The 17,720-nt window shown below is 49.4% G+C and overlaps 1 protein-coding gene across 1 annotated transcript; it reads right to left on the minus strand.

Moving 5' to 3' along the window:
• Positions 1-298: 298 nt before the first annotated feature.
• IZUMO2 (IZUMO family member 2) lies at positions 299-12,993 on the minus strand. Its single transcript, XM_036307092.1, has 7 exons — positions 12,768-12,993; positions 12,500-12,574; positions 8,783-8,869; positions 8,526-8,546; positions 5,354-5,434; positions 3,439-3,565; positions 299-341 (listed from the first exon to the last, which is right to left on the minus strand). Exons 1-7 carry the CDS (start codon positions 12,991-12,993, stop codon positions 299-301), a joined length of 660 nt encoding a protein of 219 aa, XP_036162985.1.
• Between the last annotated feature and the right edge of the window lie 4,727 nt (positions 12,994-17,720).

Below are 17,720 nucleotides of genomic sequence, written 5' to 3' on the forward strand. Positions count from 1 at the left end.
CTGAAGGGTCCTGAGTTCGATTCCAGTCAAAGGCACATGCCTAGGTTGCGGTTCCATCCCCAGTAGGGGGCATGCAGGAGGCAGCCCATCAATGATTCTCTCTCAGCATTGATGTTCCTCTCCCTCTCCTTCCCTCTCTGAAATCAATTTTTAAAAATGTAAATAAATAAAAAAGAAAGTTGGTGTCTAGAGCTGGACCGTTAAGGGCAGGGTCCTCCAGTAATGGATGGAGCCATTGAGAAATCTGTCACAGACTTTATTAAATTTCTTTTCCCCGTACAAACCCCAAGCCACCCCCCTACTGCAGCAGGAGTTTCCGGTTATGCCTGTAAGTAACGGCCCTGGTCGGAGAGAAAAGGTGTGGGGGTTAGAAAGAGGACTGCAGGCCCCTCATTGTCAACTGATGCCGCCCCCCCCTCCAACCTTCCTGGCAATCATCGGCCTTATTTGACTTAGCCAATGACGTCTGGGTCTCTGGGCAGATTTGCAAGGTGCTCGGCCAATCAGTGTTGGCTCATGAGGAGCGAAAGGTTGGGGCTGGGAGTGAGGGTAAAATGTGGACACAGAGTAGAAGAAGAAGGGGAGACAGAGAGAGACACACGGACACAGGGAGAGAGACTCACAGAGAAGGGGAAGACAGAGAAATGAGGAAGAGAGAGAAGCAGCTGTCGTAGGTGGAACTGTGTTCCCCCCAAAGATACGCCCAAGCCCTAACCCCTCCCACCCCCTCACCCCCATGTTCATGCATGTGACCTTTTCGGAAATAAGGGTCTTTGCAGATGTAATTACGTTAAGGTCACATGAGAGCATTCTGGGTGTAGGCTGGGCCCTCCATTCAAAGGCTGGTGTTCTTATGAGAGAGAGAAAGGAAAACACACAACACCAACACCACACCACACCAACAAGGAGATCTGAGACCCCGGCAGAGGGAACAGCCAAGTGAAGGCGGAGGCAGAGATGGGAGGAAAGCCGAGAGCCAAGATGCCAGCAGCCACCAAAGGTAGGAGGCAGGGGGAACCTCCACAAGGGACCCCCCCCCCCCCGCACCTGCCAACCCTTTGACTAGGGGCTTCTGACCGGAGTTCTAAGAGAGTACCTTTGTAGCCTTAAGCCACCCAGGATGTGGTCATTAGTTACAGCAGCGCCGGGAAAGGAATACACAAGGAGACAGTGGGGAGAGACTGAGAGGGAGACGGAAGCTGGGCAGGAGGCTGAGGGAGACAGAAACGGAACTCAAGACAGAGATGGGAGAGGGGAAGACAGGGAGAGGGGTTCACAGCTGGGGGGTGGGGGGGAGCTGGGTGAAGGGCGGTAGAAAAGGAGGGAAGGTGGGAGAGGAAAAGAGGTGGCAACTGCGAGGTAGATTTGAAGCAGCAGAGCGGGGCTGGCAGACCGGGAGGGATCTGCGGGCCATGTGGGGCGGGAGTCGGAAACACAGACCCGGAGCCAGGAGAGACCTGCAGAGACGGGCAGAGAGGAACAGAGACACAGCCCCAACTCGGGACCAAGGGAGAAAGGAGGGAGGGCAGGCCTGGGCCTGGGACAGAGGAGGGGCGGAGAAAGCCCAGGGCAAGAGGCAGAGACAGAGTCTCACAGAGGGAGAGAGAGAAGGGGACACACCAGAGCGAGCTCGCATTACAGCGGGCATTCATGTGCTCAGTGCCGATTCAACACTCACCCCCACTCCCCAGAGGGAGGCACTGGGAGTGTCTAAAATTGAGCATGGCCCTAGCCGGTTTGGCTCAGTGGATATAGCATGGGCCTGCGGACTGAAGGGTCCCGGGTTCGATTCTGGACAAGGGCACATGCCCAGGTTGTGGGCTCAATCCCCAGTGGGGGGTGTGCAGGAGGCAGCCGATCAATGATTCTCTCTCATCATTGATGTTTCTCTCTCTCCTTCTCCCTCTCTCTGAAATCAACAAAAATACATTTTAAAAAGTAAATAAAATAAAATCGAGCATGAAGAAACAGAGGTGCCAGAGAAAAGAGGGTGAGGGGCAGCGAGAGAGAGACTGGAGAGGGGGCGGAACGGGGGCCAAGCAGACGGGCAGGGAGGAAGGCTCAGAGGTGGAGGATGGCGAGGGCAGCGTCTCCCCTTGGCACTGTGGGGCCCGCGCTTGGGGCCCAGGGAAATGTTTCCATTTTAAAGACTTTTAAAAGCAGAAGAAAATAATGTGACAGTGAATAACAATAATAATAATAACTTAAAAATCCAGCTTGGAATATACCTGTCTTCAAATCAGCACATTCACAAAATACAGTTTTTGTTTTGTCTTTGGAGGAAGAGACCCACAAAAGCAAAAGTGCTGAGGACTCAGGAAAGACAGTGTCGTCCAGTGATGGGGGGGAGGGGGGAGAGAGAGAGAGAGAGAGAGAGAGAGAGAGAGAGACAGAGAGAGAGAGACAGAGAGAGAGAAAGAAGAAGAAGAAGAAGGAGGAGGAGGAGGAGGAGGAAGAGGAGGAGGAGGAGGAGGAGGAGGAGGAGGAGGAGGAGGAGGAGGAGAAAAAGGAGAAGGAGGAGGAGGAGGAAGAGGAGGAGGAGGAAGAGGAGGAGGAGGAGGAGGAGGAGGAGGAGGAGGAGAAAAAGGAGAAGGAGGAGGAGGAGGAAGAGAAGAGGAAGGAGGAGGAGGAGGAGGAGGAGGAGGAGGAGGAGGAGGAGGAGGAGAAAAAGGAGAAGGAGGAGGAGGAGGAAGAGGAGGAGGAGGAAGAGGAGGAGGAGGAGGAGGAGGAGGAGAAAAAGGAGAAGGAGGAGGAGGAGGAAGAGAAGGAGAAGGAGGAGGAGGAGGAGGAGGAGGAGGAGGAGGAGGAGGAGGAGGAGGAGAAAAAGGAGAAGGAGGAGGAGGAGGAAGAGAAGAGGAAGGAGGAGGAGGAGGAGGAGGAGGAGGAGGAGGAGAAAAAGGAGCAGGAGGAGGAGGAGGAAGAGAAGAGGAAGGAGGAGGAGGAGGAGGAGGAGGAGGAGGAGGAGAAAAAGGAGAAGGAGGAGGAGGAGGAAGAGAAGAGGAAGGAGGAGGAGGAGGAGGAGGAGGAGGAGGAGGAGAAAAAGGAGAAGGAGGAGGAGGAGGAAGAGGAGGAGGAGGAAGAGGAGGAGGAGGAGGAGGAGGAGGAGGAGAAAAAGGAGAAGGAGGAGGAGGAGGAAGAGAAGAGGAAGGAGGAGGAGGAGGAGGAGGAGGAGGAGGAGAAAAAGGAGAAGGAGGAGGAGGAGGAAGAGAAGAGGAAGGAGGAGGAGGAGGAGGAGGAGGAGGAGGAGGAGGAAGAGAAGGAGAGCAAGAGAGAAAGAGGAAAGCAGAGAGGAAAAAAGAGGGGGAGAGAGAGAGGGAAACAAATAGATAAAGCGACCGGGGAGATTCCCAAAGGACACCGGGACCCAGGAGGGCGTTGCCACTTTGAGGGGCTCAGTGGGGCCTTTGGGGGCTTCGGGCGCGGGCAGGGAGGACTCACGAAGCCACGATGACCCCAAAGACAAAGACGGCCAGACACACGGAAACGATGATGCCGAGCTGGGCCTGTGTCCGCGGGTGTCCACTCGCGCTGTCGTACCGCAGGGCCATGCGGGGCTGCCTGTCGACTGACAGCCCGAACCTCCGTTGCCACCCTGCCTTGACCTTGATCGCACCCACTGCTCACTCAGCAACCTGGGCCTCCTTCCCACCTCCTGGCCCTCGGCCTCTCCCGGGGTCTCACCCTCCATTCATCCATTCCCGGAACTCTGTGTCCCAGGCACCTTTCAAGGTGCTCGGGATCCCAGTGTGAACTCACCCCTGCCCCTTCCTGCCCCTCCCCCCCTCCCGCTCGGAGAAGAGCCAGCGAAGAGCCCAGTGCTAAATGCATCTCATCGGATGGGGGTCAGGGTGGGAGGGGGACTTGGGTCGCTCCTTTGCCAAGAACATGACAGGGGAATGCAAAATGCTGACCATCCCCTGAGAAGAAGGAAGCCTGCATCTTAGCGGGCGGCTCCGAGGGTGGCCTTGGGAGTGCCATTCTGCACCTCCCACTCGCACCCTCTCGTTCTGTCGGCAGACTCTTGGCTCCACCTTCAAAGTATATCCAGTATCTGAACCTCCTCCTGGGCGCCTGACCGGGTCTAGCCGCACCCTCCGCGTCACAGGATCCTGGCTTCTCCTCCCTGCAGTTCCCCGCGTGGCCGCCAGGGGCGCTTGCTAACCCCCAAGTCCACTCATGTCCCTCTTCTGCTCAGAGCCCTCCCATGGCTCATCTCTCATTCGGAATAAAAGCCCACACCTAGCGGGTTTGGCTCAGTGGATAGCGCCTCGGCTTGGGGACTGAAGGGTCCTAGGTTCAATTCCCAGTCAGGGCACATGCCTGGGTTGCGGGTTCCATCCCCAGTAGGGGGTGTGCAGGAGGCAGCTGATCAATGATTCCTTCTCCTCATTGATGTTTCTATCCCTCTCCCTTTCTCTCTGAAATCAATTTAAAAAAAAAAAAGAATTATCCAGTCCCAAATGTCAGTGAAAGCCTAGTCCAGTGATGGCGAACCTATGACACGCATGCCCACAACCAAGGTACATGCCCTTGACCGGAATCGAACTTGGGACCTTTCAGTCCACAGGCCGAGGCTCTATCCACTGAGCCAAACCAGTCAGGGCTAGATATGATGTTTTAATATAGAGAAGGAACAAAAAAGAAAACAAACAATGAACCATGCCCTGGCCAGGTAGCTCAGTTGGTTACAGCATCGTCCTGATACCCCACGGTTGCAAGGTACATGCCCTTGACCAGAATCGAACCTGGGACCCTTGAGTCCGCAGGCCCATGCTCTATCCACTGAGCCAAACCGGTTAGGGCTACGATATGTATTTTTTAAAAATCCCAGTGAGTGAATAAATTAAGCATAGACTTTCAGACTCCCCAGATGCGACACTGGCTAAGCATAAAATATCTGCCCTAGCTGGTTTGGCTCAGTGGATGGAGCGTCGGCCTGCAGACTCAAGGGTCCCAGGGTTCGATTCCGGTCAAGGACACATGCCCGGGTTGCAGGCTCGATCCCCACTGGGGGGCTTGCGGGAGGTAGCCGATCAATGATTCTCTCTCATCATTGATATTTCTATCTCTCTCTCCCTCTTCCTTTCTCTCTGAAATCAATAAAAATATATTTTAAAAAATAAAATATCTTTTTGCACCTGCCATCCTGCTATTAGATGCATGGTCAAATTACAGAGGAATCTTCCCATCTAACATCAGGGGAAAATGAACTTCAGAATGTGGAAGCACCTCTGGGCCTCACTGTAAGCAAGTTCAGGGCAGAATTCAAGGCTGCACGTGGGAGACCTCAAAACCCTTATCCACTGGCACCGGCTGACGTCTCTCATGTCCCCCACCACCCACAAGAGCTTACCGAAACAGTTATTCTTTTTAATGCATGTGGGTCTGGTCTTCAGACAATGAACACAGTCCAAGACCTCTTCTTTCAGCATGTCTGGACAAGGGGGGAGGGAGAAGTGGGATGAGGGCAGCTATGAGACAATTGGCACGGCGTGGGAAGACAGAAGGGGGAAGGGGATCTGGAGTCCCTTGGCTCTCGTGAATTTGGGGGTGCCATGTGCAAGCTGAGCAAAACGCACTGACGATTCACCTTCAGAATGATTGTATATATTTATAAAATATATCCAAGTTGATGGAAGAGTTCGATTAACTTGCAGCTGTTCCGTGAACCCAACGTTCTGTTTGCAGACATTTAATTAACTAACTTAAACACATGTTTAATTAAACATCTACAAAGGCATGCTTTCACATCTCTATTCCTATTTTGCAGCCACCTGTGGCATAGACTGGCTGGACGCTCACTCATCAGTCTCCTCAGCTTCCTGCCACGCTGGGAAGACTACATTTCCCAGGATTCTTTGCGGTAGTTTGAAAACATGTGACTGAGTTCTGGCCAATGGAAAGTGGGCTGAGGAATGCAGCGCCAATTCCCAGGTTTGGCTATCAAAGTTCCTGGGGAATTTCCTATTCTTTCTCCGTTGTTTTTTTTTGTTTGTTTGTTTGTTTTTAGTAAATCTTTATTGTTCAGATTATTACATTTGTTCCTCTTTTTTTCCCCCCATAGCTCCCCTCCACCCAGTTCCCACCCCACCCTCTGCCCTTACCCCCCCACTGTCCTCATCCCTAGGTGCACAATTTTTGTCCAGTCTCTTCCCACATCTCCCACACCCCTTTCCCCACCAAGAATAGTGAGTCCATTCCCTTTCTATGTCCCTGATTCTATTATAATCACCAGTTCATTCTGTTCATCAGATTATTTATTCACTTGATTCTTAGATTCACTTGTTGATAGATGCATATTTGTTGTTCATAATTTGTATCTTTACCTTTTTCTTCTTCTTCCTCTTCTTAAAGGATACCTTTCAGCATTTCATATAATACTGGTTTGGTGGTGATGAACTCCTTTAGCTTTTTCTTATCTGTGAAGCTCTTTATCTGACCTTCAATTCTGAACGATAGCTTTGCTGGATAAAGTAATCTTGGTTGTAGGTTCTTGGCATTCATTACTTTGAATATTTCTTGCCACTCCCTTCTGGCCTGCAGAGTTTCTGTTGAGAAATCAGCTGACAGTCGTATGGGTATTCCCTTGTAGGTAACTGGGTTTCTTTCTCTTGATGCTTTTAGGATTTCTCTTTGTCTTTTGCTCTTGGCATTTTAATTATGATGTGTCTTGGTGTGGTTCTCTTTGGATTCCTTTTGCTTGGGGTTCTCTGCGCTTCCTGGACCTACTTTCACCAGGTAGGGGAAGTTTTCTGTCATTATTTCTTCAAATAGGTTTTCAATATCTTGCTCTCTCTCATCTTCTGGCACCCCTATAATTCTGATGTTGGTATGCTTGAAGCTGTCCCAGAGGCTCCTTACACTATCTTCGTATTTTTGGATTCTTTTTTCATTTTGCTTTTCTGGTTGGGTGTTTTTTGCTTCTTCGTATTTCAAATCTTTGCCTTGATTCTTGCGCTCCTCTGGTCTGCTGTTGGGAGTCTGTATAATATTCATTATTTCAGTCAGTGTATGCTTAATTTCTAGTTGGTTCTTTATCATAACATCGAGGGTCTCATTAGATTTCTTGAGGATCTCAATAACTTTATCGGCGGCTTCTAGACAGTTCTTGAGAGACCTTAAAAGTGTGGTTCTGAACTCAATATCCTCCATTGACAGTTTTGTCCTGTTTCTTTGTCTCCGCATTTTTTATGCTTTCTTGGTGCACCCCCTAGTGGTCTTTGTGCGCAGTCTTGTTGTAGTTAAGCCTTGATTGTTGTAGTTAATACTAGGGGGATTTGACCTCCAGGCCAACTGGCTGTGAGAATCAGCTGTGTCTGCAGTGGGAAAACTTCTGTCCTCTAGGGAGGTGCTAATCTAGCCTTTGCCTGAGGCTATCCGGCAAATGGCTCTGGGCAGGGCTTGGGCTGGGTGGGTCGCACAGGATCAACAGAGCGGGTGGAGGGAGGAGTTATGGCGGCTCTCAGTCCCGTCCCCAGAGGCTCTGCCTCTCAGAGTCCCAGCAACTGCTGCAGACCTCGGAGAGAAAGCTGCCCTCGCATTCCGACCGATGCTAGACAGTCCCGCTTCTCCTGTTTGAGTCTGGGTCCCTAGAGACTCACCCAGAACTGGAGCTCAGAATCTGAGACTCCCTCCTGATTGAAAATGACAACCGCGCCCTCAGCTACCAGCCCACTCCGCGCGTACCTCCGCACCTTTGTATTTTCCGCACTGCGCCTCCTCTGAGTCGCGTATGCTGTTCTCTTTCCTTCTAGTTGAAGAATTTCCGCTCAGCCAGCTTTCCTGTGGTTCTGGGTGATGTCTGTTCCGTCTTTTAGTTGTATTTGTGAAGTGGTTGTTCGAGGCAGCTAACTCCAGTGTTTACCTATGCCGCCATCCTGGTTTTTCTCTCCCTTTTTCCGTTTTTTGAAGCTTGTTGAGAAGGCACAACCTGGATGCAGCCTGGATCCCTGAGTCAGCACTTGGAAGAACTGCTCAACTCTCGGTGGAATTTGAGTAAAAGAGAACTAAACCTTTCCTTCATTAAACCACTGACATTCAGGGTTTGTTGCTAGGATATAGGCTCTCCTATCCTGTTTAAGATTGCCCCAAAGTACTTTGGTTTTTTTGTGTGTGTGTGTTTTTTTTCAAGTTACAACTTTCATAAGCCCTCAAAAATCAGATATCCATAAGCACTAGAACTTTGGACCCACTAGATCAGCGGTTCTCAACCTGTGGGTCGCGACCCCTTTGGGGGGTCGAACGACCCTTTCACCAGGGGTCGCCTAAGACCATCGGAAAACACACATATATAATGACATATTGTTTTTGTGATTAATCACTATGCTTTAATGATGTCCAATTTGTAACAATGAAATTGGGGGTCACCACAACATGAGGAACTGTATTAAAGGGTCGCGGCATTAGGAAGGTTGAGAACCACTGCACTAGATGGAGTAGGTGTGATAGTGGGGCTTGATTTGTGGGTAAAGAGGCATAGAAGGGTAGAGAAGGGAGGGATAGACAATACATCTACCAGGACTCACGGCAAATTTTCCGATCACAGGCTGCAAGAGAAAAGAGCTGAGGTGAGATAAGCTGGGACAGCAATTTGAGAATCTGATCAAGGAAAGGAACCAGGAGAGGGAGGGAGACATGAGTCTGGGAAAGAAGAGGAAGGAATATTAGCGAGGGGCAGAGAAGGCTGAGTCGGAGGGGAGGGGAGGAAGGGGTGTGGGAGAAAAGGTGAGAGAAGGGGATGGGTGATAACGAGGAGGGGACTTGGTGGAGGGGGATGCTGCACCTTTTAGTTCATACGACCTCAACACTGTCTTGAGTTTCTTGGTCACCTTCCTCCTAAGAGTCACCAGCTCTTCCAGCAGAGGCCCATCTGAGGAGAGAGAGCTCCGTGGGAGGCACTCAGCATCCCATCGGAAGCTTCAAACAGGAGGGACGAGGAAACTCTCTTTCATTCACCAGGAGTACCAAGGTTAGGTCTTCCTCGGGGTCCACTGGGCAAACCCATGGCCTGGGAAGCCCTGCATCTAGCTTCCGTGAGCCCGGCTTCTGGCTTGGTGGCGCTCCCGCTGTGGGAGCGCACTGACCACCAGGGGGCAGCTCCTGCGTTGAGCATCTGCCCCCTGGTGGTCAGTGCGCATCATTGCAACTGGTCATTCCACCGTTTGGTCGATTTGCATATTAGCCTTTTATTATATAGGATTACCTAGACCTGCACTCTTCAATATATCAGCCACTAGCCACACATGGCTACTGAGCACTCAAAATGGATTAGTCTGAACTGAGGTGTGCAGTTCATCTAAAATAGATGTTAGGTTTCAAAGACATGGTATGAAAAAAGATAATTGTATCATATTAATAAATCATTTTTATATTGGTTGCATGTTCAAATGGCAGTATTTTAGGTATGGGGTTAAATAAAACACATTAAAATTAATTTCATCTGCTCGTCTACCTTTTAAAAAACGTGGCTACTAGAGCCTGGCTGGAGCGGCTTAGTGGTTGAGCATCAACCCATGAACCAGGAGGTCCCTGGTTCGATTTCCAGTCAGGGCACATACCTGGGTTGTGGGCTCAGTCCCCAGTAGGGGGCGGGCAGGAGGCAGCCGATTGATGTTTTTCTCTCATTGATGTTTCCATCTCTCTACCCCTATCCCTTTCTCTCTCAAAAACCAATAAAAACTTATATGGCTATTGGAGCCCTAGCCGGTTTGGCTCAGTGGATAGAGCATTGGCCTGTGGATTCAAGGGTCCCAGTCAAGAGCACATGCCTGGGTTGTGGGTTTGATTCCCAGTAGGGGGCATGCAGGAGGCAGCCGATCCATGATTCTCTCTCATCATGGATGTTTCTATCTCTCTCTCCCTTCCTCTCTGAAATCAATGAAAATATATTTTAAAAAACAAAATAAAACTGTGGCTACTAGAAAATAAAAAAATTACACATATGATACCTATTTGCGCCTGACATTGTATTTGCATTGGACACTGATGCCTCCTAAGTTTATGTCACTCTCCTACATCGCTCACTGAAGTCCAGATGTTTACAGAGTGGCCAGATTATTATGACCACCTGACGCTTGTAGGCAAATTAGCCGTACACTGCATCGTATGGGATATGGAAGCCGAAGGCCTGTTCGATCATCTTTGCTGTCTGCAGTTACCAAGATAAAACGTCTCCAATTCACACAGGAGCATAAGGATTGGACGGTCGAGCATTGGAAAAAAGTCATGTGGTCCGATGAATCACGTTTCCAGTTGCATCATGCAGATGGCAGAGTGAGAATTTGGCGGAAACAGCATGAAAGCATGCACCCCACATGCATGAGTACAACCCTTCAAGCTGGTGGGGGCAGTGTTATAGTTTGGAGCATGTTTTCCTGGCATGATTTGGGCCCTTTAATTTGTGTGGAACAACGTCTGAATAGCACAACATACCTAAGTATCATTGCTGATCAGGTTCATCCTATCATGTTGATGGCGTATCCCAATGGAGACGGCTTCTTCCAACAAGACCATGCGCCATGCCACGGTGCTCGTATCGTGCAGGAGTGGTTTCAAGAACATGAGGGAGACTTTACCTTGCTTAGGCGGCCCCCACAATCACCAGATCTCAACCCAATTGAGCATTTGTGGGACGAAGTTAAAAGAGCCATCAGGCAGCTGGTTCCACAACCATCAAATCTCACAGAACTGGACAGTGCTATTCATCAGGCATATGATGGTGTCAGATTCCTCGCATCACCTTTCAACATCTCGTGGAGTCAATGCCAAGAAGAATCGCCGCAGTATTGAAGGCAAAAGGTGGCCCAACGAAGTACTGATGGGGTGGTCATAACAATCTGGCCACTCAGTGTACATATATATCCCACATTCACAAGCTGTTAAATCGTGTTGTTTACCCATATCTTCAGAAAAAAATCACTTCTACTGTCGTGATAAACAACCTGCTTCCCTATTTATAATGGTCTGGCCCTCTAGCAACTTCAGCGTGAAATTATAGCTAATTTGCCTACAAACGTCAGGTGGTCATACTAATCTGGCCACTCAGTGTATATGCAACTACCCAATCAGGATCTCCACTTGGATGTGTAAATAGGCATCTTAAGCTCCATAAGTTCAAAAGTTAACCTCAATGTTCTCCTCCAGCCCTGGCCGGTGTGGCTCAGTTGGTTGGGCATCGTCCTGAGCACCAAGGGGTTGCTGGTTGGGATTCCTGGTTGGGGCACATGCCCGGGTTGTGGGCTTGATCCCTGGTAGGGGCTTGTGGGAGGCAGCCTATCTATGTTTTGCTCTAACATCAATGCTTCTCTCTCTCTCTCTCTCTCTCTCTCTCTCTCTCGCGCGCGCGTGCGCAAATATCAATAAAAATATATTTAAAAAATGCTCCTTCAAACCTGCTCCCAACCCCTGGTCTTCTTCTTAGTAGATTCAGGTGCCATGGTTCTACTTGCTCAGGCCAAAATCCTTTCTGTGACCCCTTTTTCTCACATCCCACATGCAATTTGCCAACATGTATGTCAGCAAATCTTTTTTGTTCAATAGTCAAGATAGAGCCAGAAATCCCATCACTTCTCACCCCCTCCACCACTACCCCCCTGCTGGTTCCAGCCAGCATCCTCTCTTGCCGGGGGCCATCACTGTACCTTCTCACTGGTCTCCAGACTGCCTTCCCCCTTGCCCTGCTAAAATCTGTTTCCACATCCAGAGGGATCCTATGCAACCTCAGTCACCTCGCTGGCATCAGCTTCAGCTCAGAGCCTTCCCATGGGGCCCAGAATAGAAGCCAAAAGTTCTGACCGCGGCCTAGAAGGTGCTGCTGCGCCTACCCTCCCCCTCCCCCTTACCTCTCCGACCCGTCTTCCACTCCTCTCCCTCCCCCTCTCTCCATTGCGGTCTCCCTGGCCTCCTCGAGGTTCTGTGAATCTGCCAAGCACAGACCCAGCTCACCCGAGGATATTTTTCCATTGATTTTTATTTATTTATTTATTTATTTTTAATTTTAATATGTTTTATTGATTTTTTACAGAGAAGAAGGGAGAGGGAAAAAGAGTTAGAAACATTGATCAGCTGCCTCCTGCACACTCCCTACTGGGGATGTGCCGGCAAACAAGGTACATGCCCTTGACCGGAATCGAACCTGGGACCTTTCAGTCCGCAGGCCGATGCTCCATCCACTGAGCCAAACCGGTTAGGTTAGGGCTTTCCATTGATTTTTAGGGAGCATGGAAGAGAGGGGGAAAGAGAGAGAAACATGGATGAGAGAAACACATCCATTGGTTGCCTCCCCGGGACAGGACCTGGGGCCCTGGGAGGAGCCTGCAACCAAGGCACCTGCCGTTGACCGGAATCGAACCCGGGACCCTTTAGTCCGCAGGCCAACGCTCTATCCACTGAGCCAAACCGGCTAGGGCTGCTTTGTATTTCCAAGTCAAGAGGAAGCTGGCGGACAGGCGGCAAGGGAGGGAGAAGGGGCTGGGTACGGGCTTTCCCTCTTCGTTCCTACCTCTCAGAGAATCAACCCTTAGCTTGTTTATTTGGTTCTTCGCAAAGATCGCCACAAGGTCCAGGTGATCTGTCTCTGGGGAAGGGAGGGGAGGGAAGTTCAGTGGGTCCCTCCAAGAGCCAAGCGACCCTCCCACCATCTACCTGCAGGATAGGCCCGCTCTCCCCGTCTAGGGGGCGTGGTCCCCAAGTCTCTCCCACCGCAGCCCCTGGCTCGGACCCCACTGTCCCTCTCTCCACGGTGCGGAGCACCCCACCCCCCCACGCACCTATTTCCCCCACAAACACGTTCGCGGCGTAGTCCCGGAAGAAAGGCCCCTCCATGCCCAGCAGCAGGGCCTGCGCGCGGGCCCGCAGGTGCTCCCGGCCGAAGCGGCTGGGAATGAGGCGGAGGCGCAGCTGGCGCAGCGTCTCCTGCACCGAGAGGTCACACTGCAGGCAGCCCCAGCCCCCACTCAGGCCCCCGAGCAGCAGGAGGGCCACGGCCAGAGGCATGGCAGGGCCTGTGTGACGTCATAGAGAGCACCCCCCAGCCGGCCCCGCCCCCTGGGTGAGGGCGGGGTCAGGGAGGCCCTGGGAGAGACACTCCTGCAGGCAGGTGTTTGCTGAGCCCCTACTCTGTGCCAGGCCCTGTGCCAGGCCCTGTGCCAGGCCCTGCAGTGGGTGGCCGAGGCCAACAGCCTCTGCTCGCATGGTTTACAGACATTTGTTCCAAGAAACGTCAGTGGAGCACCCACTGTGTGCCGGGCGGGCGCTGGAGAGAGCCCGGGTGTCGATGGACTAATGAGGGGTCAAAGGTGGCATGTCTATGCAATGGGATAGTATTCAGTCTTAAAAAGGAGGACACTCCGCCCTGGCCGGTTTGGCTCAGTGGATAGAGCGTCGGCCTGCGGACTGAAGGGTCCCAGGTTCCATTCCAGTCAAGGGCATGTACCTGGGTTGCAGGCACATACATCCCCAGTGGGAGGTGTGCAGGAGACAGCTGATCAATGTTTCTCTCTCATTGATGTTTCTGACTCTATCCCTCTCCCTTCCTCTCTGTAAAAAAAAATCAGTTAAATATATTTTTTTTTTTTAAAAAAAAGGACATTCTGACATATGCTACAAAATGGATGGACCTTGAGGGCATTGTGCTAAGTGAAAGAAGCCAGCCAAGAAAAGACAAATCGCCGAAACCGGTTTGGCTCAGTGGATAGAGCGTCGGCCTGCGGACTGAAGGGTCCCGGGTTCGATTCCGGTCAGGGGCATGTACCTGGGTTGCGGGCACATCCCCAGTGGGAGATGTGCAGGAGGCAGCTGATCGATGTTTCTCTCTCATCGATGTTTCTGGCTCTCTGTCTCTCTCCCTTCCTCTCTGTAAAAAATCAATAGAATATATTTAAAAAAAAAAAAAAGAAAAGAAAAGACAGATCTACATGATCCCGCTCACATGAGGTATTTAGGCTCCCTGAAACAGTCCAATTTACACTCAGGATATTTAAAATTGCTTTGGTCTATGGAACCATACTCAGATTTCCCCAAATACCTGCTAACTTTCTCGCTTCAATATCACCACCTCCAAGGAGGGGCAGGAGAGCAGCCACAGACAATACGGATATGAATGGATGTGGCTGTGTGCTGATAAAACTACTGAAGGGTGCTGAATTCTGAATCTCATATAATGTTTTTAAATATATTTTTATTGATTTCAGAGAGAAAGGGAGAGGGAGAGAGAGATAGAAACATCAATGATGAGAGAGAATCATGGATCAGCTGCCTCCTGCACAACCCCTCCTAGGGATCAAGCCCACAACTCCGGCATGTGCCCTGACCGGGAATCGAACCCAGGACCTTTCAGTCCGCAGGCTGATGCTCTATCCACTGAGCCAAACCAGCTAGGGCTGAGTCTCATATAATTTTAACATGTCACAAAATATTCTTTTTTTTTAAACCCTCATCTGAAGACATGTTCATTGATTTTTAGAGCGAGGGGAAGGGAGAGAGAGAGAGAGAGGGAAGGGCAGAGAAACATTGATGTGATATGAGAGAGAAACATCAATCAGTTGCTTCCCACATGCGTCAGGGCCGGGAATCGAACTTGAAACCTGGGCAGATGCTCTGACCAGGAATCGCACCCGTGACCCTTTGGCGTACAGGACGATGCTTCAACCAACTCAGCTATCCCAGCCAGGGTGCAAAATATTATTATTTAGACTTTTCTCAATCCTTTAGAAACATAAAGGCCATTCCTAGCTTGAGGGCTGTAGTTTGCCATTAACTCTAACTCATACAATTTATAATTCTTATTGTTTTGGTCTTTCATATCACCCAAAAACCCTTTCCTTTGAGGCCAGGAACTTTGAGTATCTTGTTCACCATTATGTCCTCAACCCCTAGGAAGGAGCCTGGCATGCGATGGGCGTTCAATAAATAATTGGTGAATTAAAAAAGGCAGTTTCGCCATAACCAATTTGGCTCAGTGGACAGAGCGTCGGCCTGTGGACACAAGGGTCCCAGGTTTGGTTCCGGTCAGGGGCATGTACCTTGGTTGCGGGCACATCCCCAATGGGAGGTGTGCGGGAGGCAGCTGATCGATGTTTCTCTCTCATCGATGTTTCTAACTCCCTCTCCCTCTCCCTTCCTCTCTGTAAAAATCAATAAAACATTTAAAAAAAGAAAAGAAAAAAGGCAGTTTCCCTTTCTGAGCCTGTTTCCTGCTGCGTAAAATGGGGGTAATAATATACCGACCTTATTCTCGGGTGAACTGGTGTAAACCCGTGTTAGCGCTGTCCAGTACGTGAGCCATGGTCACATTGAGCACTTAAAACGTGGTGTGAGAAATGGGATTTTAAAAATTCTGGAACTATAATTCACTTAAACTTAGATTTTAAAAAAAGAGAAATCCTTGATTCAGTTATTGGGAAACATTTAAACATGTTTGGAACAACTTGAGCGCGTGAATCTACTTCAACTGTAAATGTTATAAAATCTAAACAGATTTTTTTTTAATTAAATCTTTATTGTTCAGATTATTACATTTGTTCCTCTTTTTTTCCCCCCCATAACTCCCCTCCTCCCAGTTCCCGCCCCACCCTCTGCCCTCATTCCCCACCCACTGTCCTCATCCATAGGTGCACGATTTTTGTCCAGTCTCTTCCCGCATCTCCCACACCCCTTTCCCCCCCAGGAATAGTCAGTCCATTCCCTTTCTATGTCCCTGATTCTATTATAATCAACAGTTCATTCTGTTCATCAGATTATTCATTCACTTGATTCTTAGATTCACTTGTTGATAGATGCATATTTGTTGTTCATAATTTGTATCTTTACCTTTTTCTTCCTCTTCCTCTTCTTAAAGGATACCTTTCAGCATTTCATATAATCCTGGTTTGGTGGTGATGAACTCCTTTAGCTTTTCCTTATCTGTGAAGCTCTTTATCTGACCTTCCGTTCTGAATGATAGCTTTGCTGGATAAAGTAATCTTGGTTGTAGGTTCTTGGTATTCATCACTTTGAATATTTCTTGCCACTCCCTTCTGGCCTGCAAAGTTTCTGTTGAGAAATCAGCTGACAGTCGTATGGGCACTCCCCTGTAGGCAACTGAGTTTCCCTCTCCTGTCGCTTTCAAGACTCTCTCGCTATCTTCTGCTCTTGGCATTCCAATCATGATGTGTCTTGGTGTGGTCCTCCCTGGACTCCCTCTGTTTGGGGTTCTCCGCGCTTCCTGGACTTGCAAGTCCACCTCTTTCACCAGGTGGGGGCAGTTTTCTGTCACCATTTCTTCAAATAGGCTTTCAATATCTTGCTCTCTCTCATCTTCTGGCACCCCTACAATTCTGATGATGGTACGCCTGAAGCCGTCCCAGAGGCTCCCCACACTATGCTCGCATTTTTGGATTCTTTTTTCATTCTGCTTCTCCGGTTGGGTGTTTTTTGCTTCCTCGCATTTCAAATCATTAACTTGATTCTTGCGCTCCTCTGGTCTGCCGTTGGGAGTCTGTATAATATTCGTTATTTCAGTCCGTGTATGCTTAATTTCCAGTTGGTTCCCCAATATAAGATCGAGGGTCTCATTAGTTTTCCTGTAGATCTCATTAAGTTTATCGGCGGCTTCTAAACAGTTCTTGAGAGACCTCAAAAGTGTGGTTCTGAACTCTATATCTTCCATTGACAATTTTGTCCTGTTTCTTTGTCTCCGCATTTTGTTATGCTTCCTTGGTGCACCCCCTAGTGGTCTTTGTTCCTAAACAGATTTTTAATTTTAATAAAAATTTAGTCCAAATTGGCATGTGCTGTCCTGAGAATTTTTGAAAGCTTAGTACAAAGAAAGTAATATAGCTCAGTAATTTTTATATTGGTTGTATGTGAAATGATAATATTCTGGGTATATCAAGTTAGTAAAATATATTATTACTAGAGGACCTATGCACGAAATTCATGCAACAGTAGGCCTTCCTTCCCCTGGCTGCTGGCACTGGCTTCCCTCTCGCACCCGGGACCCGGGCTTCCCTCACAGCCCCGGCTTCGTCCCGAAGGTTGTCCAGAAGGACGTCCAGTCTAATTGGCATATTACATTTTTATTATTATAGATTAGAGGCCTGATGCATGAAATTTGTGCAAGGGCCTTGGCCCCAGCCCCTGCCCACCTCCCAAGCCAAGGGCCTCTGCTGCCTCTGCCTCGGCCCCAGCTCGCTGAGGCTTTTGTCCAGAAGGACGTCTGGTCTAATTAGCTTATTACCCTTTTATTATTATAGATAATTAGTGTCACCTGTTTCTTTTACTTTAAAAAATGTGTTGATTTTAGCCCTAACCGGTTTGGCTCAGTGGATAGAGCGTCAGCCTGTGGACTCAAGGGTCCCAGGTTCGATTCCGGTCAAGGGCATGTACCTTGGTTGTGGGCACAACCCCAGTGGGGAGTGTGCAGGAGGCAGCTGATCGATGTTTCTAATTCTCTATCCCTCTCCTTCCCTCTCCTTTTATTGATAAAAATATCAATAAAAATATATTTTTTTAAAAATGAAAATGTATTGATTTTAGAAAAGAGGAAGGGAGAGGGAAACACAGGTTCTGTTGTTGCACTCATGTGTGCATTCATTAGTTAATTCCTGTACATGCCCTGTCGGGGGATCACAGCCCTCTTCCCTTGGCGTATGGGGAAGGTGCTCTAACCAATGCTCTACCCGGCCAGGGCTCCTTTTACTTGTTCAACGTGGCTAGCAGGAAGTTTGAAATTACACTGGGGC

Source organism: Myotis myotis, unplaced genomic scaffold (genome assembly GCF_014108235.1).
Source record: "Myotis myotis isolate mMyoMyo1 unplaced genomic scaffold, mMyoMyo1.p scaffold_m19_p_45, whole genome shotgun sequence".
Taxonomy (NCBI): Eukaryota; Metazoa; Chordata; class Mammalia; order Chiroptera; family Vespertilionidae; genus Myotis; species Myotis myotis.

Coding starts and splice junctions, on each gene's coding strand:
- IZUMO2 (XM_036307092.1), bottom strand. CDS start 12,993: ATGCCTCTGGCCGTGGCCCTCCTGCTGCTCGGGGGCCTGAGTGGGGGC. Junction 8,547..8,782: donor GAGGTCGTATGAACTAAAAG/GTGCAGCATCCC, acceptor TTTCTCTTGCAG/CCTGTGATCGGAAAATTTGC. Junction 5,435..8,525: donor CTGTGATCGGAAAATTTGCC/GTGAGTCCTGGT, acceptor CCCCTTGTCCAG/ACATGCTGAAAGAAGAGGTC.